This window comes from Peromyscus maniculatus, chromosome 4 (genome assembly GCF_049852395.1).
Source record: "Peromyscus maniculatus bairdii isolate BWxNUB_F1_BW_parent chromosome 4, HU_Pman_BW_mat_3.1, whole genome shotgun sequence".
Classification (NCBI taxonomy): domain Eukaryota; kingdom Metazoa; phylum Chordata; class Mammalia; order Rodentia; family Cricetidae; genus Peromyscus; species Peromyscus maniculatus.
In genome coordinates this window covers 97,470,938-97,494,970 of record NC_134855.1, presented here as the reverse complement: position 1 = coordinate 97,494,970, position 24,033 = coordinate 97,470,938, and the positions used below count along the sequence as shown (strand labels likewise).

The following is a 24,033-nucleotide window of genomic DNA, read 5'->3' as shown; positions in this document are numbered from 1 at the left end:
TGGAGAGAACAGCCTCTCTGTTCCAACTTGGATGTCAAAATGTTTGCATTTTCCAGAGCCCAGTAGGGGTTATTACTCTTGGGTGGTGGGACTAACGACATTTTGCATCTTCCTAGTGTCTACAAAGACAATGTACTATCTTTAACATGGAGAGAGTTACTGGGTCTAACCTGCTAATGAGAAGCATATTGTGTTTAACTCAGAAAATTTAGGAAACAGGAAGAAAAGGCTTTCTTAGTCATATCATGTAAAGATAACAGCTGTCTACACTTTGGCATATCTTTCCAGACTTTTCTCTGTGCAGAGATGCTTCATTGTTTCCTGAACTGGAAGGGGGGAAAATGTAAACACTTAGAAGACAAAGCCTTGGGTTGGGAATGGTAGCACAGGAATTTAATCAAGAGTTCCAGGCTAGTTAGGGATACCTAGTAAGACCCTGTCTCAACAAAAACCCAAACCCAAAACAAAAACAAAAAAGTATTAGTAATAACTTTAAAAATAAATAAAGCATTGATTCTTTAGTTTTCAATTTTATTTGTTTTGAAACAGCAACTCAATAGCTTAGAAATGTCCCTAACAGCAAGGGCCTACCCCATGCACTCCAGGAGGTTCCTGGAGCCGAGACCCCAGCCCTGGGTCCAGGAACTTCTCTCACCCACATCAATCAGCCACCAGGCTGATTCTCTCTCTGGAGACTTGGGACAAAAGAGGATGTCCATTTAGAGGAGGGTGGACCTAAGGGTCACCGTGTGGAAGGGCTAGGCTTGGGCAAAACTGCCTCTGTTAGTTTTGGGGACATCTGGGGACTTGGCAGCATGCTCAGACAGACTGTGGAAGCTTGGAGGGGTCCTGAACTGTTCCACTCACTTCTGGGCAAGCCCCCCAGCACCCCTCCATCTCCCAGACTCAGAAAATCCTCCCGCATGCCTCAGAGGCGCCCAGCCAGCTCCAGGCCTTGGCAGGGTGGGGAATCAGGAAGGTGATGAGGATTCAGACCTGAGAATATCCCACCATCTCCTGCCAAGGGCTTTGGGACCCAAGTGTACCACTCCCTTCCTGTCACCTAAAAGTGAACAATACAAGGACATCTCTTTGTGACTCGAAGGGGCAAACCTGGCATTTAAACCCAAGTGTGGTGGGCACTGATGCGCCTCCAGGCTGCGGGCAGCTCCAAGCATGCACTAGAAGTAGGAGCAGCTGAGCCAGGAGGGTAGGGGCCCACAGGGCTGTTGCTACCCTCCCCTCATGCCATCCACACCCATGGTACCCATGGAAACATAGCCACACACACCCCTCCTGCCAGCTGCCCGCATTCAGGCAACCAGCTCCAAGCTCACCTCCTCTCAGCCAAGGCCTGAACGGATGCCAGGCCAGCCAGAGTGGCTGCAGGAAGAACTGGGATTGGGCGATTTAGTCAGTCCAGGTACCAGCACAGCTTGGGAGGGCTACCACAGGAGCCTCCACACCTTGCTGCCTGGGCTGTGATCAGGCTGGGCTTGGCCAGCCAGCAGAGTGGCCAGCAGAGGCAGGCGGATGGCCCCAGCTGTCCTCTGCCCGCAGGTTAACAGCTACTGTGAGGAAGTAACCCTTGCTGCTGCAGCAGCAGCAGCCGCTGGGTCTCGCCGAGAGGGCTTTCCGGCTGCTGCTCCGGCTGCCCAGGTGACTCGGCCAGCCCTCCAGGGCTGAAGATGTACCGACAGTCACTGGGGATGCCACCTACTGCCCCCGCGCCACTGCCGTCCCCTGCCTCGCCGCTAGGCTGCTCTCCACAGGGCCGCTCCGGGCTGCCTCTCTCAGCAGGCTGCTCAGCTCTCTCAATGTTAATGTACAAGGGGTCCTGGCTGGTGGACAACACAGAGAGTTGGCCCAGAATGTTCTCCAGCTCCATTCGCAGGCATGTGAAGCTTGGGCGCTGCTTTGGGTCGGCACTCCAGCACTGGTACATGAGATCATACCTGAGGTAGAAAGAAGATGAGGAGAGGTAGTGGCCACACTGAGATGGGAAACAATTCTTCAACACTAGTGTGGAAGGCTTACTATGCATCAGGTTAAGATTACGTGTATTGTGTGTGTGCATAAATGTGCACATGCTCATGAACTCACAGGCATGCATCACAGCACACATGTATGGTCAAAGGACAAGTTTCAGGGATTGGCTTTTTCCTTTCACCGAGTGAGTGGGTCCCTGGGATCAAACTCGGGTTGTCCAGGTGTGGCAGCAAGCACCTTTACCTGCTGAGCCATCTCCTAGCCCTGTATTCAACAGTTCCTATTTTGAAAATATGGAAATTGAAGCGTGGGGAGATGAGGAACCTTGACTGGAGAGATGCTCAGCAGTTAAGAGGGAGTACTACTTTTGCAGGGGGCCCAAGATCAGTTCCCAGAACCCATGTCAGGCAGCTTAAAAGCACCTTCTAACTCCAGCTCTAGCGGGCTCTGATATCTCTGGCCTCCACAGGTACCAGCACTCACATCCATATATACTCACACACATCCACACAATTAAAAAATAACAAAAATAAACCTTTAAAAAAAACCTAGCACTGGGGTTGGAGGGATGGCTCAGGGGTTAAGAGCACTGACTGCTCTTTCAGAGGTCCTGGGTTCAATTCCCAGCTCACAATTGCCTGATACCCTCACACAGACATACATGCAGGCAAAGCATCAATGCACATAAAATAAAAATAAATAATTAAAAAAAAATCCTGGTACATGCCTTTAATCCCAGCACTTGGGAGGCAGAGGCAGGTGGGATCTCTGTGAGTTCCAGGTCAGCCTGGTCTACAAAGCGAGTTCCAGGACAGCCAGGGCTACACAAAGAAATTATGTCTTGAAAAAACAAAACAAAAAAATCCTTAATAAAGTCACATAGGTAGCTGGTAACAGAGTAGGCAGGAGTGGTTAAGCACATCTGTAACCCCAGCAAACAGGAGGTAGAGGCAGGAGGATCGCTACCAGTTTGAAGTGGGCTCAAGATACATTTTGAGTATGAGGCCAGCCAAAGGTGCAAAGCAAAGTCCTGCTTCAAAAAATTAAAAACTGGGCTAGGAATGCAGTCCAGTTGGTAGGACGCTTGCCTGGTATACACAAGGGCCTGGGTTTGATCTCTAGTACCTCCTAACTGCTATACTCCTGTAACTCTAGCACTTGGGAGGTGGAGGCAGGGGGGTCTGAAGTTCAAAGTACGCTTCTACAGCGCTGGTTTGAGTCTGGTCTAGGATAAGTGAGACCATCTCAGATGAATTCCCCAAAGTCACTGATCTATGATTTGAAGCCACAGAGGCTTCAAACTTCTGCGCTGTCCCAGGAGGGAGACTAAGTACAAGTACTCTGTCTTACACAGAAGCCTGGAGTCAGGATTGTCTCCCTTGGTTTTTGTTCTGTGGAGCCGCAGAATCCAGGGCCCCGTGCATACTAAGCAAGTAGTCTAGTGCTGAGCTACCATACCCCAAACCCAGGACTCAGGGTCACCTTTTTAAGAGGTAGACATGTACATGCCCCTCTTTGTCCCAAGTCCACACGAGGCAGAACCCACTCATGTACGCTTACATTTTCAGAAAAGCTTCCAGCCCTCTTCCTCTGCCAGGAACACCACACCCCACACTTAATTTCACTAGCCTTAGATTCTCTTATAGCTTTCACTGTTTCTAAGGACACGGACACACACACACACACACACACACACACACACACACACACACACACACCACACTCCTTCCCTCATGGGGAAAGTCTGAGACAAAATGCAATCAGCAGTGCCTGACTCTTGTTCATGACAAAAGCCCCAAGTATTGTCTCACAAAAAAGGCCCTCCTAATAGAGGCCCCAGTGGCAGGAAGAATCATGCCAGACCCCAGGCAGGCTGTGGGAACGGTCCAGACTACGGGTATATGGCCAGACGAGGACATATTCTCAAGGCGGCTAGAAGCCAACTGGCACCTTTCCTCCAGGCTGCCTGGTGGGAGGCCAGTGTCCGCCCACCCTTCATTGACAGCAGCAGCTACAGTCTGGGAGAAGGCTGAGCCAGGGTCTGTCTCTACTGCTTCCCCGAGCTCGGCTTCTGCAGCTCTAGAAGAGGGCTGAGGCTGGGTGCAGCCATGGGGAGACGTGAGCTTTCAATCTCAACAACGCCCAAGCTCTGCTTAAGGAATAGGTGGGCAGGGCTGGTTCCTGCACTCGGACTTCCATCCAAAGTATGAGTGAGGGGCTGGGATGTAACTTGAGCTGGAGTGTAACTGAGTTCAATTCCCATCACCAAATAAATAAATAAATATTTTGTTTTGTTTTTCCCCTAGTCAGGGTTTTTTCTCTGTCTAACAGCCCTAGCTGTCGTGGAAATGAATTTGTAGACCAGGCTGGCCTCGAACTAACAGAGAGCCACCTGCCTCTGCCTCCTGAGCGCTGGAATTAAAGGTGTGTGCCACCACACCTGGTAATAAATGATTTTTAAATTGTTCTTTTGATGCCAGGCCCCAGGCACTTCAAATCCACTGCCTGAGAGGAGAATACCACCATTCAGCTCCCTTTCCTCCAGCTGCTCATGGCTGGGGCACTCTGGAGGTCTAATTCGAAAGCTACATGGAACAAGGGAACATGTATGTATTCACTCTCCAGAACCACTCCGGCTTGACTGGCGTCACAGAGTAATACTAGAACAGACCAACACAGTTGATTTCATGGTTGAGAGCATGAACTCTAAAACCACAAGGATCCAGGTTCAAGTACCAACTTAAATCACATAATAGCTGTGTGACCTTGGCCATGTTACTCAGCCTCTTTAATCCTATTTCCTCATCCACAAAATGGAGATGATAAGCCTCTTCCTTATAGGGTTAGAGAAAGATTGCCTGGGAGAATACCTAATGGGCCCAGCTAAGGTCAGTGACAATTACATCACCCTGTCACAAGGGTTTGTTTACACTACAGTGGGAGTCCCGCCCTGCTCCATAGTGCTTTGGGCTTTACAGCAAAGAGAGGAGTCAGTTTCCTCCTTCCCAGGATCTCAGGTCCTCTCCTTCAAGGGGAGGCCAGAACCAAGAAAGAAGCCCAGGCCCCACCTTGTCCTAGCCAAGAAAAGACAGTTGGGGGGTTGCTTGTTTTTCCCGGGGTACAGCCCTGTGTGAAGGGGCCCAATGCTAGAGCCAGGCTTCCAGACTAGCTGGGTTCCCAAGAAGGCAAAGGAGCCCTGCACTGAGCTCAACTCTTCTGTGCCGTTTATGGTTCCTGATTCCCCCTAGAAACTGGTAACAAAAGTGATAGGAAAAGCCTGGAGCAAGAAATACGGGGTAGGAGCCGGGCATGATGTTTCATGGCTGTAGATTCCAGCATTCTGGAGACTGTGGCAAAGTGAACTCAGAGTTTGAGGCCAACCTAAGCTGCTTAGGGAAACTGTCTCAACACTCCCCCTCCCAGAAAAAAAAAAGGGGGGGGGGTAAGAAAGGGAGAAGGGAAAACAGAGAGCTTGAGGGTAAATATGGAATAGGTCAATCTTCATTCTTAACGACAAGGACCAAAAGCAGGACTAACAAAAGTCCAGTGGAAGTTCTGAGCTCGTCCCGGGATAGCAGCCAGGAGTCGAAGCTCCTTCTATAACCCTACCCAGGATACTTACACTTCCTCCATACACTCCGGAGGCTGTTTCAGGCGGTTCCCGCCGATGAGGTAGTTGTAAATCTCAGCATTTTCGATGCCAGCATATGGCGTCTGCCCACGAGTCATGATCTCCCACATGGTCACCCCGAAGGCCCACTGGTATAGAATTGGGGTTGGAAGAGAATGTTACCAGGTTTCCTGAGTTAAGCAGAGCCAGATTTTAGGATTCTGGGGTCTCGTAACTCGGTAATCGAAGCTCAGAGAGCAGAGCTTTGCTGGCCCTTTTTGGATCCTGCAGATCCACCCACACACTAATCCACCCTGCTCACCACATCGCTGTGCACAGTATACAGGTTGTCAGCCAAGCTCTCCAGGGCCAGCCACTTGACGGGTAATTTGGAGGCGCAACCCTGACGATAATAGTCCCCACTGTAGATTTTTCGGGAGAGTCCAAAGTCAGCCACACACACCGTCATGTCCTCTGCCAGCCTGCGAGGGGTGTTGAGAGACAGTCAGTGTCCTCCATGTTCACAGTCTTACTACAGCCAGGCTATCCCCATGCATAGGAGGTTCCATCCAAGGCAGGGGGTGACAGCAGCAGGCGCAGGAGGTACTGGCTCTCTCACACCCACCAGGCCACCAGAATTCCTACATGCAATTCCGAGCTGCCAGGTCTCGGTGGATGAAGTTCCGGGAGCTCAGGTACTCCATGCCACAGGCAATGTCCACCATGAACCGGACCAGAGTCTGGAGGGGCAGGTTCTGGTAGGCAGACAGGGCAAGCTCAGGTTGGACCTTCCCATCCCTCGGGGGCAATGAATGAAGTTCCCTGGCCAGAAACTCTAAAGACTGTCTTAAGAATCACTGGAAAGGGAACCAAGGGCCTTCCAAGGAAACTTTGGCAAGCCTGAGAAAGAGCTAGAGAACCAAATGTCTTCCTCCTAAAAAGGTTTTTACCTGATCTAAAATTCCCAGCAGGGCTTCAAGAGGGAAAAGGAAGCCAGTTTAAACACTATCGGGCTCTGACCCTTTCTCTCCTGATGGCGCCCTGAGTCCTGCCCACCAAGCCTCTTCTAGCCCGGGTTCTTCTGTCCCTTTTCCAGGCATCACTCTCCCACCCATTGCCTCCCGGCCACCCCCACCTGAGGCACTCACCAACGGGTTCTCCCCAATTCGGGAGGCGAGCAGAAAGGCATGCAAGTCTCCATGCTTCATGAAAGGCAGGATGACCATGGGGATGGGGAGGCGGCCTTTAGCCCTGCTCCGGAGGCTCACCCCTGGGGGACAAGGGAGAGTCAAGAACTGGGCGCAGAAGGCAGAAGGACAGCGGGATGCTGCCTCAGGCCCTACCTGCTGGCTTCCATCGTCATCGCCGTCATTTACCACTGCACTTTGGCTCCCGCCTGGGTGCCCATGAAGGGCTCCGCCTGCTGCTCCTGGCTCCCGTACATGTCTCTGTCCCTCCTCCGCCCACACGAGCAGTTCTGAGCTAAGCTCCTCACAGCCAGATTTCAGACAGGACCTCACTCACTCACTACCTGCTTGCTCACTGGGTATCCAAACTGCTCTCCTCCAGGCTGCCCTCTCGAGCTGGTGGAGCGTATTTTTAGCCCTATTCTATATCTGCCTCCCCCATTTGGGCTCACCAACAAGCTTGGCCACGTGTGGATGGTCAAACTCCTTCATGCAAGCTGCTTCTCTGAGGAACTCTTCTATGTCGCTTGAGGCAATGATGTCAGCTGGGAGAAAGGAAGGGGGAGGAAGGGAAACAAGATTCACTCCACATCTTCCCAAGACTCCCAAGACCGGTTCCTCAGAAGCCCCGGGCTTCACAGGGGCTTTCCAGCATTTTCTCCGCCTGCTAATGTTTTCCTGTTCACTTTTCTTCTCATTTGCTTGAGACAGTCCAGCCTGGATTCAAACTTGTGAGCCTCTGCCTTACCCCTCACAAGTGCTGAAGTACCGCTCTAGGCCTGAGTTTTTAGGCTTTTCTTTTAGGTCTCATTTCACAGTTCACGCTGGCTTGGAACTCACTACGTAGCCCAGGCTGGCCTCAAACTTCTAACGATCCCCTGCCTCTGCGTCTCCAGTGCAGAGATGACTGGCCGTCCCCCTGGGTTTGGACAGCCCCTGAGCTCCACCAAGCACCGCTGTCATCACCCAGGAGTGAACCGTGAGGACTGTCACCGCTGACGGTGGCGGAGAGCAAGGCGAGGGCACGCGTCTTTGTGTGGGCTTATGCTTCTGAATTATTCACATGCTGCAGTCAGCATCCCTGCTGCTGGAGTGGAGCCTGCTCTAGGCTCTGCTGCTCCCTTTACCCCTCCTCCCCAGCAGGCAACAAATCCCACGGTCCAGCTCACCTTTCAGCATCTTCACAGCCACTTTCACGAAGGAGCCGTCTTCCTGCTTCAGCTGGGCTTCCCGCACTGACCCAAACTCTCCTAGGCAGGAAACCAGTGGAGGGTGAGACCCCTCAGGCTCCCTACTCCCTCCCTTTCAGGGGACACTCCATGGTCATCAAATCATCACCTAAGGCTCTTAAAGGAGGCTGTTTTGGGAAATGGCTCCTCGTCTTCCTGCCTCTAGCCACCATTCCACGGAATACCCCCCAAATCAGGCATCTATCAGGTCTATCTTGTTTATAGGAGCTGACCTAAATCCACACACCCTACACCCTGGAAGTGACAGGAACGACACATTCAGAGAGGGCAGACTCATTTCAGCCCCCACAGATCCCCCACACCTTTGCCCAACATCCGGCCGAGGGTGAACTGCTGCTCTGGGATAAGGACGTCCTCCAGCTTGTCCTTTAATTCATCGCTGATGCCCAGGCTATCCACTGCGGGGAGGAGGTGAGAAAGGAGCAGGACTGTAGTCAAACCCACACTCCAGCCTGCCATCTCCACCCCGCTCCCTGTCCTCGGCACAGAGCCTGGATCCCCAACTCCAGTCTGCCATCTCCACCCCACTCCCTGTCCTCGGCACTGAGCCTGGATCCCCAACTCCAGTCTGCCATCTCCACCCAGCTCCCTGTCCTCGGCACTGAGCCTGGATCCCCCCATTGTGGTGATAAGCTCCACCAGGGAATTTGGTGTCTTTGCTGTTACTCTGGGACTTGTCAGGGTTCGGATGCTTTAGCTGGATTATGAGTTGGTAAAAGGCAGGGGTCACGAGACAGCCTGCCTTCTCTCGTCTACGATGCTCCACCACTCACGTGTGGCCTCAATGCGTTCAGGCCTTTCTCGATTGAAAGACCGAGCGGCCCGGAAGTGCACAGCTGGCTCCCCTCGGGCCATGACGCTGTCAAAGGCTTGCCTAAAGAGAAATCCAGAACTTCAGGTCAATCACAAGGCCGTGTGGTACCACCTACTTCATTCACTCTCCACGGCCCCACCTCCTTACACCTCCTACCCGAACCGTGTCTCCTTCCGTCTCTTCCGAAGCAGGATGAGGGCCAAGGCAGCAGCAGTGATCAGGGCGGTGAGCACCCCGAGGACCGCAGGCACCCAGGATGTGCGGCTGTGGGGAGGGCCCTGCCTTCCTGTGGGAAGGAAACGCAACGTCACGAGCCAGGATGACACCAGAGTGTCCTTTTAGAACTTCCCCAGGATGGCCACCTCACACAGCCTTGACAAAAGACTTTCCTAAGTCAAGAGGTGAAAAAGATCCCAGAGAAAGATCCAAGAGTTTCTACCTGAGTTGGGACAGGCCCTGGCTGTGGTGACCTGCAGTGTGACCAAGTAAAGGGAGGACAACCAAGCTAGAAATACCAACCCCAGGCTCAACTGCTGGGCTCTTTAATTGGGGGGGTGGGGAGTGGAGGTTGCCACCTGCCTCCTCTTAGAAAGCCTCGATCCCTACCCCACCGGCACGCCGTACCTGCATGGTCATGAGAAGACACTACCAGTGGCTGACTCCAGGGCCCATAGCCAACTGCATTGGAGACACACACACGCAAAATCAGGTCCTTCTGGGGATCCCAGCCGGTCAGATTGGCCCTGGTCCCTTCCACCATCAGCTCATCCTGCAGCCAGGAAAAGTCCCACCCCCACACTGAGTCTGGGGAAGCCTCCAGCTGGGGTAAGGAGGGCAGAAAAAAGTTCAGCTAGGAATCCGGGACCCTTAGGAGCCAGTGAGTGATAGGGGCCGTAGAACACAACCTCCTGAGAGTCACCACGTTCCCGCCCTGCCCTGGAACACAAACAAGCCTCATCCCTAGAGAAGGATGAGAGAATCGGAGCCTGGGCTGGGGACAAAGCTTTATCTGTGCTCCAGACCCCCACCCCATTTGTAGGGGCAGGCACAGGCTTCCTGCTTGGCATACAAAGTGGCCACCGGGCCATCCCAGTGCCAGAGACAAACCAATGAGACAGGGAGCTTGCCTTTCCAGAAGGTGGAGGGTGCTCCCCCTCCAGCACAGCAAGGCAAGCCGAGGGGCTGTCTCCCCTTACCTGGGTTCTGTTTTCTTGGACCCAGGACAGCTTGTAAGGTCCCAGGGGGCCTTCCCCAGGGTCCTCAGGGATCACTTCTTCCCATTCCAGGATAAGGCCTGAGTCGGTACGAATGGCATGGAGATTCTGGGGAGCTCTGGTTGGCGCTGCACCCAAAGAAAGTTGTTAGGATCCCTACCTTTCCCACCATCCTTATCCCACACAAACCAAGAGCTAAACAACTCGGAAAGCAGAGCGTGAGGAAAAGGCTTGCCTCCAGGCTGCAGCTGCTAACATCCCCCTGGGCCGGGGAGAGGGTAGCCTGGGCAGGACAGAAGCGGCCCAGCCCCCACATCTACAGCCAGCACGGCTCTTCGGCTCTTCCTCACCCTGGTACGGCTTGCCCACCCCCCCCCCCCCCAGCCTCTTTTAACAGAGAACTACAAGCAAATTCCAAGGCAGTGTTCCTTGACTTGCTTCACTTTCCCATAAAATGTTCACATGCCTCCTTCTCATCCTGCAGACCGCACTCAGGCCTCTGTCCCCCAGGCCTTTCCAACCCACAGCCCAGGGTTCTTATGAATGAACAAAACCATAAACACACTTAAAACACGAGTTTTCTTTTTTAACTAAATTCTGTGGTTCTCCAGTCTGAGCTTTATAGATGAAGGCTGGCCATCTCAAGGGGACTTTTTTTTTTTTTTTTAAGAGATACTAGGGATTGAATCTAGGCCCTCCTGAATGCTAGGTCAAGGGATCCACCACGGAGCTGTATTCTAGCCCTCTTTAGAGGATTCTGCTTGCCCCCCCCCCCTCGAGTTCTCTGACCATACTGTCCCATGGTTTCCAGTTTGCTTATCTATCGGTTCCTCCCACAAGAACTAGATACAAAGTGGTATGCAGTAGCATGCAGTAGGTGCTCAATAAGTGCTGACTGAAGGAAGCCTTCCCTCCCTCTCCAGTCTCACCCCTCTGGCTGCATTCCTTACCTAGGCCCTTTGTCTGAAAGGGCACCCAGTCGGCGTAGGGGGAGGGCCCCAGGGCGTTGGCACAGCGCACCCTAAGGCTGTAGTTGGTGGCGGGGGCCAAGTCCCGAAGCAGGCAGGTAAAGGGTGGTACAGGGACCACGACAGCCAGAACCTCCCAGTCTCCTGGGGCCAGTGCCACCTTCAGAAAAAGCAAAACAGAAACTGATGACAGAGGTAAGGTCCCCGAGGTGAGATGGAAGACAGGGTAGGTATGGCATGGGAGCTTGAACAAATGTCTCCTCTGTCTGCCAGCAAACACCTGCTCCAGCTCGTCTCCACCAAAAGACCAAACCAGGTTCAACCTCTTTATTTCACAGAAGCTGTTCCTTGAGGAGCCCTACTTATTCTGAGACTGAGTACAGGCACTGTAGTAGACTGTTGTTCACGGGCGAGGCCCCGAGTCCGATACCCAGCGAGGAGGACTGGGAGTCAGGACAAGCGTCCCTTTTGGTGTTGTTTGTGAGACAGGGTCTCACCACGGGAGCTCTGGTTGTTCTGGAACTCACTCTGTAGACCAGGCTAGCCTCGACCTCAGAGATTAAAGGCGTGCACCACTACGCTAGGCTAGTGAGGTTACTTTCTTTCTTTCTTTCTTTCTTTCTTTTTTTTTTTTTTTTTTTTGGTTTTTCGAGACAGGGTTTCTCTGTGTAGCTTTGCGCCTTTCCCGGAACTCACTCTGTAGACCAGGCTGGCCTCGAACTCACAGAGATCTGCCTGGCTCTGCCTCCTGAGTGCTGGGATTAAAGATGTGCGCCACCAATGCCCGGCTGCCCACCTATTTGTACTTAGTGTTTAACTGTTTCAAAGCACCTGCCATCTTTACTTACTCACCCCAAAGCTCAGCGCTTTTCAAGGTAAAAAAAAAAAAAAAATGGGGAGCAGAGGGCTCCTTGAACTAGCTTCTCATTTTACATTTTGGAGGCCCAGGACAAGAATACAAACAAAGGCCTATGTGTGTGCCTAGGGATACAGCTCAATAGCCAAGTAGTCACTTAGCACACATCAGCCCTGAGTCAATCCTGGCATTCCTTCACACATATACACAATTCATGTACAACATGGTTAAATCCTTAAACATTAAAAAAAAAATCACCCAATCCATCCGTTTACTTATTTATTTAGAAGTGTTGGGGATCAAATGCAGGCCCTCATGTATGTAAACAAGTGCCGTTTATTGTACCACATCCCTAGCCGTTTTTTTTCATTGTCATATTCTCTCTCTCCCTCCCTCCCCTTCCTCCGAGAAGGCCTCAAGTAGCTGAAGCCAGCCCCGAATTCATTCTGTAGCCAAGAATACCCTTGAGGCGGGCAGTGGTGGTGCATGCCTGTGATCCCAGCACTCAGGAGGCAGAGGCAGGTGGATCTCTGTGAGTTCCAGGCCCCTGGTCTACAGAGCGAGATCCAGGACAGCGGGAGCCGTTACACAGAGAAACCCTGTATTGAAAAACCAAACCAAAACAAACAACAAAAAATAAAAAGAGAATATCCTTGAACCTCCCGAGTGCTGGGATCAGGAGTACAGGGTGGCATAATGCCTGATTTAGTTTAGGTGGTGCTAGGGAGGGGGTGCAGGACTTCCTCTACCAACCGAGCTACATCTCCCGGCATTCCCCCACTCCCCACTACCTTTGGGGGGGGGGGCAGGGACCAGGTCTTACATAGCCCAGGCTGGTCCTTGAACTCCTGACTGTACCTCCCAAGAGCTAGGATTACAGGTGTGTAACACCATGCCTGGTTCTATGTTGCCGTCTTGATAAACAAATCTTCAAAACCACCTGGAAGGTTGGGTTCCCGGTTATAATTCTCCAAATCCCTGAGTATGGTAGCACTGGAAGAGTTGGACCTCAGAAATGAGTCTACACCATGAGGGCCTTCCAACGCATGGTTATGGACAATGCTGGCTGCTCCCACCCACCTCCTCCCAGTGGCTACCATTAGACACACACATCACAAGCAAAGGTCTACCTTTGGAAGGATGGGCCAGAGGAGAAGCCTACACACACCCTGGACTCAGTCCCAGGGCAGCCAGGGCAGGACATTCTGAATGTATAGAGTGTTATATGGCAGTAAGGATGACCCAGATAAGATTGCTCCCTTGGCCCTGCAGACTCTGCCCAGGGACAAAGGGCTGTGGCCAGGGTGAAGCCAGGGGAGAGCCCATCCTGGCTTGGAGACATAATTAGAAGAGTTTCAAAGGTTCTCACTAAAGGACAGGGAACACATAGTCACAGAGTGTTTGCCTAGCCTGTACAAGGCCCTGGGTTTGTCCCCAGCACAGGAAAAATAAACAAACAATAATAATAAATAATAAAAATAATAAATCCCCTTTGAGTAAATACAAAAGCAAGCAAGCCTGCCCTGGCTCTTAGTTGTGGTATCAACCCTGCCCACCTTTTCTAGTCAGCAGGGTTCAGGACCCCTTCTGGTCCTCTTGTTCTCTTTCGGGGCAGTAGCAGGACGTGAGAGGGAAGACTATCAGATATGTTAAAAGAAAAACTCTTAGAGCTTGGTGGTATAGGGCTTGCCTAGTATGTGAGAAGCCCAGGTGTGATCCCTAGCACTGAAAGGGAGGAATAAATTGAAAGAAAGAATAATCTTCCAGCTGGGCGGTAGTGGGCAAGAAGCAGATCTCGAGTTTGGGACCAGCCTAGTCTACAGAGCTAGTTCCAAGACAGCCAAAGCTGTTACACAGAGAAACCCTGTGTCCAAAAACAAAAAACAAAGGAATGAAGAAAAAAAAAACCCAACAACAAAAAAGAAGAAAAGAATCTTCCAGATACCCAAGTCTGCTGTGGACCTGCTTTCTAGCATAAAGAAGGCCCAAGCTTTGAGCCCCTCTGTTACAAAAGTAAAGGACAGAGAGACAATAAATAGCCTGGGTTCTTCCTACCAAGCAGCAGCATCTGAATAGTGCTTCAGACCCAGAGTCCCAGACAAGCCTAGAAGTGTGACAGCGCTGTCACACAGTGCGGCCAAAACGAGCCGTCAGCGAGAGCCTGTGTGGTCATCTCAGCCTACCTGCACGGTACAGGAATGGAGGAGGGCTAAACCGTCAGCACCTGGCACCCAGGCCACACTAGCATTGCGGCTGGAGATCGTTGTCATTGTGACGTTGAAGGGGGCTGCAGGGGGAGCTGTGGATAGAGACTTCATGTCAGCGCCCAGGAAAAAGATTCGGGAGGGAAGAAGACCAGCAGTCAAGCCTTGGATTTGTCCCAGGGCATGGAGCACCCCCTAAAGATGGCTCCTCAGCATGTCCGAGGCACAGGGGTGCATAAACCAGCTTCCAGGAGAGCACTATTATTCACACCTGGGAGAGGGCCTAGGCTGGGGGCAGAAGCTGCCTACCGGAATCAAGGACACTGACCAAAGAACAAGGCGGGGGAGGGGTGTTCTGGGGCGACAAAAAGGTGAAACAGGCAACTGCCCGGCTTCTCCAGATGAGAACCTTTGCATACTGGCTCCTCTCCTCCCTCTCTCCTCCCCCTCTGCACCAACACCTGGGTCCCCTTTGCCATCGGCGAGGCTGCTGCCCCCACCCCCTTTCCCTCCACACCCGAGACAGAAACAAGGTTGAATAAAAGCCTTGACCACCTCCTGCTGGCTCCATCCTTCCCTCCCTCCCAGGGACTCTGCTTCGTGATGGGAAATCTGCTGTGACGTCAGGATTCTATTCTTGTCTCTGCTGTAGCAGGGTCTCAGGTGCTCCCACTAGGCATGGGAGCTGCGCCAATTACCCCTCACCTGGAGATTCCTGCAGAGCGGACGCAAGCTGGCTAGCCAGCCAGTTCTACTGCTAGACAGCTGGCTGAGACTGCCCCTGTCCTCCCCACCCCACCCCACCCCCCCATCCCAGCCTGTGTCCCCCTACCTTGAAGGCGAACAATAGCTGGTCTGGAAGTGGCCAAGCCTTTTATGTTGTGAGCTTCACAAGAAAACTCTGTGCGCTGGGTCACTCCTGGGGCCAAAAAACCTTAGTCAGTCCCCCAAGCAGCAACCCCCACTGAGTGAGTTTAGGAAGAAGGGTCTTCAATCCAGGTTCTCCCCAGAACATCTTAGCAGTCCCTCCAGCCAAGGGAAGGGGTTGGACAGTGGGGTATGGTAGTGCGGAACAAGGGCTTTGCAGTCTAAAAGGCTTGGATGGTACTCTGTCTCCCCATCTGCCGAATGGGAGAATGTTAAGAATCAGGTAATTGATTTTAAAGTGCACAGTACACGGCGAGAGCTCAGAGAAATGATATAACCGTGCCTCCCACCTCAATCTCATCTCCCACAAACAGCACAGGGCACCTCCCTTCTCTGGCAACTCCTTGATTGTGCATACCAGAGCCTTTTGTTTGTTCTCTGCCCGTCGCTGTCACATTCGGAGAGTCTTAGCTCCTCCTGCATGTGTCCTGTCTACCCAAGCGTCCTCAGTTCTCTGGAGGCTGGAAAGGTGGCTTCTATCCTTTTGTTTTCCTCCTGCCCCCTCTGTGCCCAGCACAGTGTGGTGTGTGCAGTAGTTCAGGCGATCCACTGAGTGCTTATTATCACAGGGCTGGCTGCCTGAGGCGCCTAACCACGCACATCTGGAGGAGAGCTGGAAGCTGCGAACCCAGCCTCCTCTGCTCTGAACAGGTCCTGCCCTGGCACCAGCAGGTCCCTAGTCCCTCCATCAAGATTCAGGTTCCTGGGGACTTCCCTTTCATGCTCAGACTCATCTGTTTTGCACAGTTCAAGCCTTAACTGGGAAAAGTACACTTAGTTTCACAGACTGGCAAGTCTCACAAACATGCGATGTATATGCCCAGGATATATCTTGAGGGTCTGGGAGAGTGTGCAGGTGTGACTGCTTCGGGGATAACTGTATATGGGATATGAACAGACGGGTAATTTTTCTAGAAAGGACCATCAAGTGAGGAGGCCCTGTATTTTTACGCTGGCCTCCCTCTTCCCTTTACCCTCCCCCATTCCCCTTTCTATAGCCTGAGTCTTCTTCCAGTTTGCCAGACACTCCTCCCTAGCTCTGCGTGGGCTGGTTTCTGGCTCCTTCCCTGGGGAGGGGGGAGGATGGGTACCCCTGATCTCACACAATTCCTCTCTCGGGGCCAGCTGTGCAAGGACCAGGCTGCCGTGGGTGAGGGAAGGAGGCCCCAGCACCCTCTTTAAGCACACACAGCAGGATCACACCTAATCAGCCCCCCTAGCCGGCACAGCACACCTGACTAATGAGCTCAGCAATGGCATGGCTCACGCACCCTGACACTGGCGTACCCCGACACTGGCGTTGGCTCTGGACGCCCAAGCAGCAAACTCCGATTTATGCAGATCCCAAGTCGACAGTGGTCCCTCCAGCTCTCTCCCCGCTCACAGCCCGCCCCTGGGGCTGCTCACCTGTCACGTTTAAAACAGAGGGAGAGGGGGCAGGGCCCCCAACCTTAGTGGGTCCTCTCCACCAGAAAATGGTCACAGGTTCCGGAGGACCCACGGCCTCACAAGACAGTTGAAAGGGGGCATTGGGTGGCACCGCCACATCTTTGGGTTCCACCGTGAAGAATGGCACACCTAGGGAGGAAAAAAAGGAGGGGGGGTTAGCCCTGCATCTCTCAGCTTCCTGCCGCTCAAATCACAAGTTCATTCCCATTTGAAGTACTCCGTATGGCCAGCACCACAGGACCCTGAGGTCGGCCGCAAGCGGGCATCAGGTGTGGGGAGGGGGCAGCGTGGGCTTGGTTTCCATCCTCTCCCTTTTCCGCTGCCCGCTTAGGCACGGCAGATTCCGCTGCCAGCCCCCACAGTCCCTTCCAGACCCGCTCTGACAGCCCTTCAGAGGCTGGGGTGGGGAGGTGGGGGGAGGTGCACCCCGGGAGGGGGAGTGGGTGGGAGCTTTAGCAGAGTTCTGCTGGCAGGCCCCGGCTGGCTCCCGGCTCCCGTTCAGGGCCCTTTGTTACTTCCTTAGTCACTTTGTTCTCCAGGGCTGAACAGCTCCGAGCTCCAGCAGCTGTGGAGCCTCCTTCCCCTCCCCCACCCCCTCCCCCTCCCCCTCCCGGTAGGTCCTCTTGGCAGAACAAGGTCCAGCTTCTGATGAATGCTTGACAGTTTGTGGCTCAGAAGGCTGAAACAGACTGGACGTCAGGGATTGTGAGGCCTAGTGGCCTCCTTGGTCCTTAGACATCCAGACTCCAGCAGGTATGGTCCCTGGTGTCTGGATGAGCCTGGAGTAAGGTTCTCAACATGTGGGTCAGGACCCCTTTGGCAACCGTCTGGCTTCAAAAATATTTACATTATGATTAATATCCATAGCAAAATTACAGTTACGAAGTAGCTGCTGTACCCGTGTATGTCTAGACCTTCACAGTAGCAATGGAAACAATTTTATGGTTGGGGGGGTCACCACAACATGAGGAACTGTATTAAAGGGTCGAAGTGTTAGGAAGGTTGAGGACCACTGGCCTAGAGCCTAGGTCACAGGAGACAGTAAGGCAGTCCAGCTTGCCCTGAGTTCTCTTCTGTAAAGGTACAGTTCTAGCTCCAGCCTCCTCACCTTCCACGGTGAGCCATACTGACTGAGAGGTCTTGGTTTCTTCCCCATCCTTCACCTGGCACCAGTACAGGCCGGCATCAGACCGCTCCACTGACTTCAGGCTGTGGAGACAGGAGATCAGGGTTACTTCTCAGAGTCAAGGGAAGTAATCCCAGCACCCTAGAGGCTGAGGCAAGTGGACTGTGAGTTTGAGGCTAGACTTGTCTATACACAGAGAGTGAGCTCAGTGAGCCATCCAGTGCCACATGAGACCCTGACATAAAAAAAAAAAAAAAAAAAAAGAGGGGCAGCAGCTCTGCTGGGCAAACTTAATGGGCTTAGCGTGGCCAGTTTCTAGAAAGTTCCAGAGTTTGCCAAATTTAAAAACCACAGACCTCTAGACACCAGCACAGCCTCAGCTCCCAGGCCCCGAAATGGACACAGGCTGTGTGTGTCCCCGGCTGTCATCCCACACCACAGTCCTGCACCTGAGGAAGCCAATCCAGTACTGCTCGCTTATCGAGAGGGACACCTGGCTTGCATTCTGGACCACAGCCCCGTCCTTCATCCAGTGTATGTCGGGGTCCTCCATCCCCTCCACACTGCAGTTCATCTTGACTGGCTGCCCCTGAGACACTGTCATCTTCGCTGGGGCTCCCATGAGCTTCAGGCCTGTGGGAAGGGAAAGACCAGGCGTCAGTCCGACTGAGACGGCCCACGTCTCTGGGAACATCCCCCATTCTCTTCTGGAAAGCAGTCTCTATGCTAGAAGGCTCATTCTCCGCCGGTGCCAACGAGCAGAGACAGGCTTCTGTGAGAAGGAAGGCGGCCTGAACCCAGGCTGGGAGAAGGGGTACGACAAGACCTCCAGTTTTCTGTCACTGCCCAGTTAGTTCTTTCAGCACTGAGGGCCTCTTCCCCAATCACCAGAAGGCAAACTGAGCTGGAACAGTGCAGACTTGTCATCTCCCGGAGCCGGTACTGCCCTGGGAATGACGCCTCTACCCAACCAGTGCAACAGGCTGCCAGCTCTCTGCCCGCCCGGGGTGTCAGTCAAGGCCCGAGCTGCTGCCAGCACCCCTGCACCCCACCCTGCCAAACGAAGGGCGGCTGAGGGAGGGGAGGAGGGAGTGCTCCCCTGAAGTGGGGAACATATGGCTACAAAACCACGTCAGATCAAACACATGGCAGCCTTCCTGGCAGCCGCCTGCTCTATTAATACCTGAATGTGTGCAGGGGCGGGTGCTAGGAAAAGGGGAGGCAGAAGGGAGGGGTGGGGCCCTAAGCAGGAGCCTGAGACCCCCGAGCTACTGGGGCATAACAAGGACCACCTACTGGAATCCTACCCTCCTCAGGCAAGGGTGGGGACACACACACACCCACACACACCTACACACACCCTCCTGAAATATTTTTAAACTGATGGGCAGGTGAAGTATCTGCATAAATGAAATCCGGACCTGTTTCTTCCAGCGCTCTACTGTGTAACCCTAGGTAAATTCCTGGGCTCTCTGAGCACCAGATACGCCCCTCGAAGCCCGTAAATCCTTCCCACCCTCTCTCTTCCTATTCCCCTCCTTGAGAGACTGATATAGCAAGGAACTCAGTTTTAAGAAATGCCAGGTGGATGGCTGCTGCCCTGCGCCTCTCTACCCTACTCCGTTCACCCACACGGAACGAGGAGAAATAGCCTCACACCCCTTCTACACCCAGTAGTTCCAGATGTGTGCAGCGTGAACTTGCGAACCAAGGTGCTGCCCTCCTGCCTCGGGGAAATGTCTCAGTGGCTATGTGGCCACGAAAAGCTAATCTTCACAAGGACCAGTAACCTTCATCCAGCCCAAGCTCTTCGGGTTTCCGGGAGCGCCAAGGGCCACAGGAACTCGAGTACGGCCAGAGGTATTCTAGAATCCGGCACCTTCACAGCCCTGGGTGCTCAAACCCGGACCCTGTAGTTTCCGAGTGGGACCTTCGGGGGTGTGCGGAAGGCAGAATGGGTCCTCGGGACTGGGGAAAAGGGAGCGAACAACTAGGAAGATAGAGGCGGGAAAATACAGTCCTAAGCACCCCCGGCTGCCCACACCCCCCACTCTCTTCCCTTGCACCGAGCCAGCCCCGGGCGCGAGAAAGTTGGGGGCGGGGGGGGGGTGCTGCGGCCGGAGGTCTGGCAGCCGACACCCGCTGCGCCCCAGCCTCGGCCTTCCAGCCCCGGCCACCGACCCCAACCTCTGGCCGGCCCAGGCCCGGGTCTCCCCCGCTGCCGTCCCTGGGCTGCGCCGCTCAGCCGTGCCGCTCAGCAGCCCCCCGTTTCCCGCCGCCTCCCGGGCCACCCCTACCTGCGGCCGCCGACTCGGGGAGCAGCAGAGAGGCCAGCCCCGCCAGCAGCAGCGGCGGGAGCCCCGGCCGCCCCATGCTCCGCCTCAGCGCCATCGGCGGCGACGCCGCACCATGCCGGGCCCGGCCCGCGAGCGCCGAGAGGAGGGCGGCGGAGGAGGAGGGGCGGGAGGCCCGCGGGAGGGGCGGGGGGCGGCGCTCGGTCGGGGCGTCCCGGACCCGCGGCCGCCGCGAGCCGCGGCCACCGCCGTCAGCAGCGAGGAGTCCCCGGGGCCGCGGCTGGGCCACCGCGCTCCTTGCACAGCAGCCGCCGCCGCCGCCGCTGATTCATGTTCTTCTGCGAGCCGCCGCCTCCTCCCGGCCCGCCCTCCGCGGAGCTCGTGCCGCCCCCCCCCGCCTTCCTCCCCCCTCCTCCCCCTGCAGCCCCGGTGGCGAGAGCCCGGCGCTAACCTCGGCCGCGGCCACCCGACCTCCCCGCCCACCTCCAGCCGGCGCAGCGGGACCCGCGCCCCGGCCACTCCACGGCCGCCGCGGAGGACCTGCCGGGCTCCCTGGACAGGCACCCGGCCGGCCACGCCCCTCCTTTCCCCCAAATACTTTCAGTCTCCAGCGTGGCGCCCCGGATCCTCTCCTCAGAGCCACGGCTGGAAGCCCCTGCCACACCCCAACACTGTTCTAGACCCTGACCTCAGAATCCGGCACAGCCCTCTCAGAACATAAAGCACCTACTAGACACCGAACCCCTCATGTGCCCCCAGGACGGCTGTGACCGCTCCCCACCAAGATCTGCTAGCATCCCTGTTCCAAAGGGTTGAGCTTTTCTCCCAATTTTTTTTCTTTATTCGTTCTCCGTAGCCTACCTTTTATCGCCAAGTATTCTCCTATCAGAAAGACCATTTTCTTTTTCTCCTACCCACCTTCCTAGGGTGTGTTCCAATTTGTTGTAGGGCTAGAGTTTTCCAAGATCTGTTTAGGAATTGTCAACTCTCCATTCCCACTGCTACCCTACACAGGCCAAAAGCCAAAACACCGTGTATTTGGGGGCTATCATTCTTCGTACTCGCTTCCTCTTTCTACCTCCCACTTTCTGGGACGTAGTGTGAACACGGGCGTTGTCTTCATACTAGCCAGTGAAACATCTGCTATTATTGATAGACCACCTTGCACACAGTAGACACCCATAGAAAAATAGGCAGATCCTTATTAAAGGAGTGAATAATTGCCTGCTCCACCACTAGTAATCACTGGAGGTGGCCCTGCCCACAGTCATCCCGTCGGGAAGACGCAGAGCTGGTTCCAATTCACACCTGCCTACTTGTCCTCATCTCTGCTTGCCCCCTGGAGGCCAACACACAAGGCCCTTTGCAGAGGTCCCGGGATGGGGAGAAGGAATTAACCAGTGAGACGTCCCATGCGGCACTCTCGCTAGATCTTTCCAGGGAATTCTCCTTCTGAGCAGCAGGAGCCTCCCTCTTCCTCCACTTGGCCCCATCCTTGCTTGTTTATTAATTATCTTAATGATAACAGCAGGGCTGGCGGCGGCCTCAGACCCAGCTGGGGGCGCCCCCAGGCGGCAGCACAAGAAGATACGTCAACAATTGGAGAGCAGGGGCCCGACTCCCGCTGAGCTCTAGGCCAATTTTCTTGGAAACTCTTAGATGGCTCCAGGACCCTTTCCTGAAGCAGAAAAGAAGAGAAAAGAAAGCCCACACAAACCTGCTCTTTTCCAGAATCCATTGCTTTGGAAGTTGGAGTGGAAGCCAGAATGGCTGGGCTGCTGACACCTTCTGCACGGTTACCCCTCTCTTCTCAAGAGGGGACTTCTCCAGGAAGAGGGACTCTCTTTATTTCAGCTGACATTGGAAAGAATCTTCCCGGAGGATGTTAACCTAGAGGCAAACTCAGCTCTACTTCATTCCAAGACCTGATACAGAATTCTAGCCCAAGGGTTTACACTTCATTAACAGCCAAACTGGACCCTTCTGCAAGTCATGGATGTGGCTTTATTCTCTACTTACAAAAATTTTTCATCCTAGCTTCAAGCCTGAGACATTACAATCATGCCAAGGAGCACACTTTCCCTGAAGGTCAGGAAGCCCTGGCTCTGTGCTTTTTCCCTAATTTCACTCCAAGGTCCCTCCTGGCTCTTGGTATTTCTGCTTACAGGGCCAAAGTGGCAGGGAGAAACCTGTGGGATTCTGGTCTGCTTTTTCATCTCCTACACAAGGGTGGCTAGTTCCTGAGTTCTCACAACCCACTCAGCCTGCCCCCCATCCTCCCCACCCCAGCATAGCATAGGAATGTGCTTCTAGGGGTATGTGAGCAGGTGTGAATTTTGTGGAAGAGATGTGTAGGTGGGTGAGAGGGTGTGCATTGTGATGTATGAGGGAGGGTGTGCATTTGTGCAAATTCTAAATGTGACTGACGCTTTGTGGGTGGATGGGGAGAAAGTGTGTTCGTGTGTGTGTGTGTGTGTGTGTGTGTGTGTGTGTGTGTGTGTGTGTAACTGGAGGATGAAGGCTGCCTGGGCAAATATATGCCTGCAAAAGTTCCCTTCCCCCTGTAAATGCATTGCTTGGAGGGAAACTAATCAAATCAACAGGAAATGTATTTGACCTAACAGAAGCAGCTGTCCCTGGAGTTCCTGTCCTCAGGACAGAACCAGAGCCAGCTCTGTCTGTCTCAGGGGAGGAACATGCTATTGCATGGGTAAAGGAATAGCATGGAAGAGAGGAAGGGGCAGTGGCAGCCTCACATTGTGGACAGGTTGAAGTTGGACCACAGCATCTCCTTACTCCGCTAAATGGTAAAAATTTGGAGCAGAGAAGTGCCTCGGTGGTCAGCGCACGTGTTCCTCTAGCAGCAGACCCCCTCGTTTGATTCCCAGATCCCACGTGATGGCTCACAACCATCTGTAAGTCTAGTTCCAGGGGATCCGACATCCTCTTCTGACTTCCTCTGGCACCTGGCACACACATGATGCACATACATATGTGGAGGCAACACTCATACACAAACCACTGCCCACAGGAGCAGGACACTTGATGCCAATTTCCAGGGTCCCAGGAAGCAGCCACTTCAGCTTCTTCAGACTTGAGGCCTCTCTCCCCACAGGGAAAAGGAACCAACCTGGCGGCGGTGGTGCAGGCCTTTAATCCCAGCACTCGGGAGGCAGAGACAGGTGGATCTCTGTGAGTTTGAGGCCAGCCTGGGCTACAGAGTGATTTCCAGGAAAGGCACAGGGCTACACAGAGAAACCCTGTCTTGAAAAGCAAAAAAAAAAAAAAAAAAAAAAAAAAAAAAAAAAAAAAAAAAAAAAAAAAAGAAAAGAAAAGAAAAGAAAAAGAAAAAAAGAAAAGAAAGGAAGGTGAGATGTGGGGTATGACAGTCTCCTTGACTTGTACCCAATGACCAGTTCTTTCCTAACCACTGGCTCAAGAGTGTTGGCAGGTCCCACTCAAGGAATGAGGAAGACCACAGACTATGGTCTTTATCTCTTCCCAGGCAAACATTGTTTGCTTTGGGGATTAATAGGAAAAATAATGCCTATAGTTGAATTCCAAGGGTGCTGGAAACTGTTGCTATGCCTACCGAATGCTAAACAGGAGATCATGCCACTCCTTGCCCCATAGAAGATGAAGCAGAAAGGTATTCCCCAGAGGAGACTACGCTTTCCCTAAGAATCACAGGAGAAGTCTCAAATGATGGGTTTTCTCCCAAAAACAGATTTAGAAATAAGAAGAAAAAAGGTAAGCTTAGGTTTTCTAAAAGGGCAGATGGGTCCAGACTGGAAGAAAAGAGGAGAGATGACTCTGTGGTTAAGAGTACTTGTGGAGGCCCCCGATTGGTTCCCAGCACCCACTTCGTAGCTCATAACCCCCTGGAGACACCTTCTTCTCGCCTGCTTGGGCACCAAGTATGTGTGTAGTTCATGCACATACATACAGGCAAACACTTATACATACAAGAAATAAAAATAAATGTTTTGAAAACAATTTCAACTGTGGAGGGGAGCCCTTGAGATTCTGGAAGAATTGCATGTTCAACTGTGTGTCTTATTAGTCCTTTAAAAAATATTAGTGTGTATATGTATATAATATGAGGGGGGGGCTCTTGGTGGCACAGCCTGTGTGGCCATCAGAGC

General features: G+C 53.4%; 1 protein-coding gene across 5 annotated transcripts; it reads right to left on the bottom strand.

The window, feature by feature from the left end:
• Positions 1–514: 514 nt before the first annotated feature.
• Positions 515–20,437, bottom strand: Tyro3 (TYRO3 protein tyrosine kinase). 5 transcript variants are annotated; one of them, XM_076570394.1, is made up of 19 exons: positions 20,372–20,437; positions 18,044–18,227; positions 17,577–17,677; positions 16,427–16,597; positions 14,925–15,011; positions 14,072–14,187; positions 11,015–11,192; positions 10,047–10,192; positions 9,475–9,619; positions 9,007–9,136; positions 8,810–8,910; positions 8,339–8,434; positions 7,956–8,036; positions 7,239–7,331; positions 6,748–6,869; positions 6,245–6,354; positions 5,922–6,081; positions 5,612–5,748; positions 515–1,955 (listed from the first exon to the last, which is right to left on the bottom strand). In XM_076570394.1, exons 2-19 carry the CDS (start codon positions 18,214–18,216, stop codon positions 1,562–1,564), a joined length of 2,541 nt encoding a protein of 846 aa, XP_076426509.1. In that variant the 5' UTR covers positions 18,217–18,227; positions 20,372–20,437; the 3' UTR covers positions 515–1,561. The 5 variants fall into 5 exon arrangements, with proteins under 5 accessions (XP_076426509.1, XP_076426512.1, XP_076426508.1 ...); XM_076570397.1 differs by lacking the exon at positions 20,372–20,437 and adding an exon at positions 19,892–20,047; XM_076570393.1 differs by lacking the exon at positions 20,372–20,437 and adding an exon at positions 19,385–19,523.
• Positions 20,438–24,033: the final 3,596 nt, after the last annotated feature.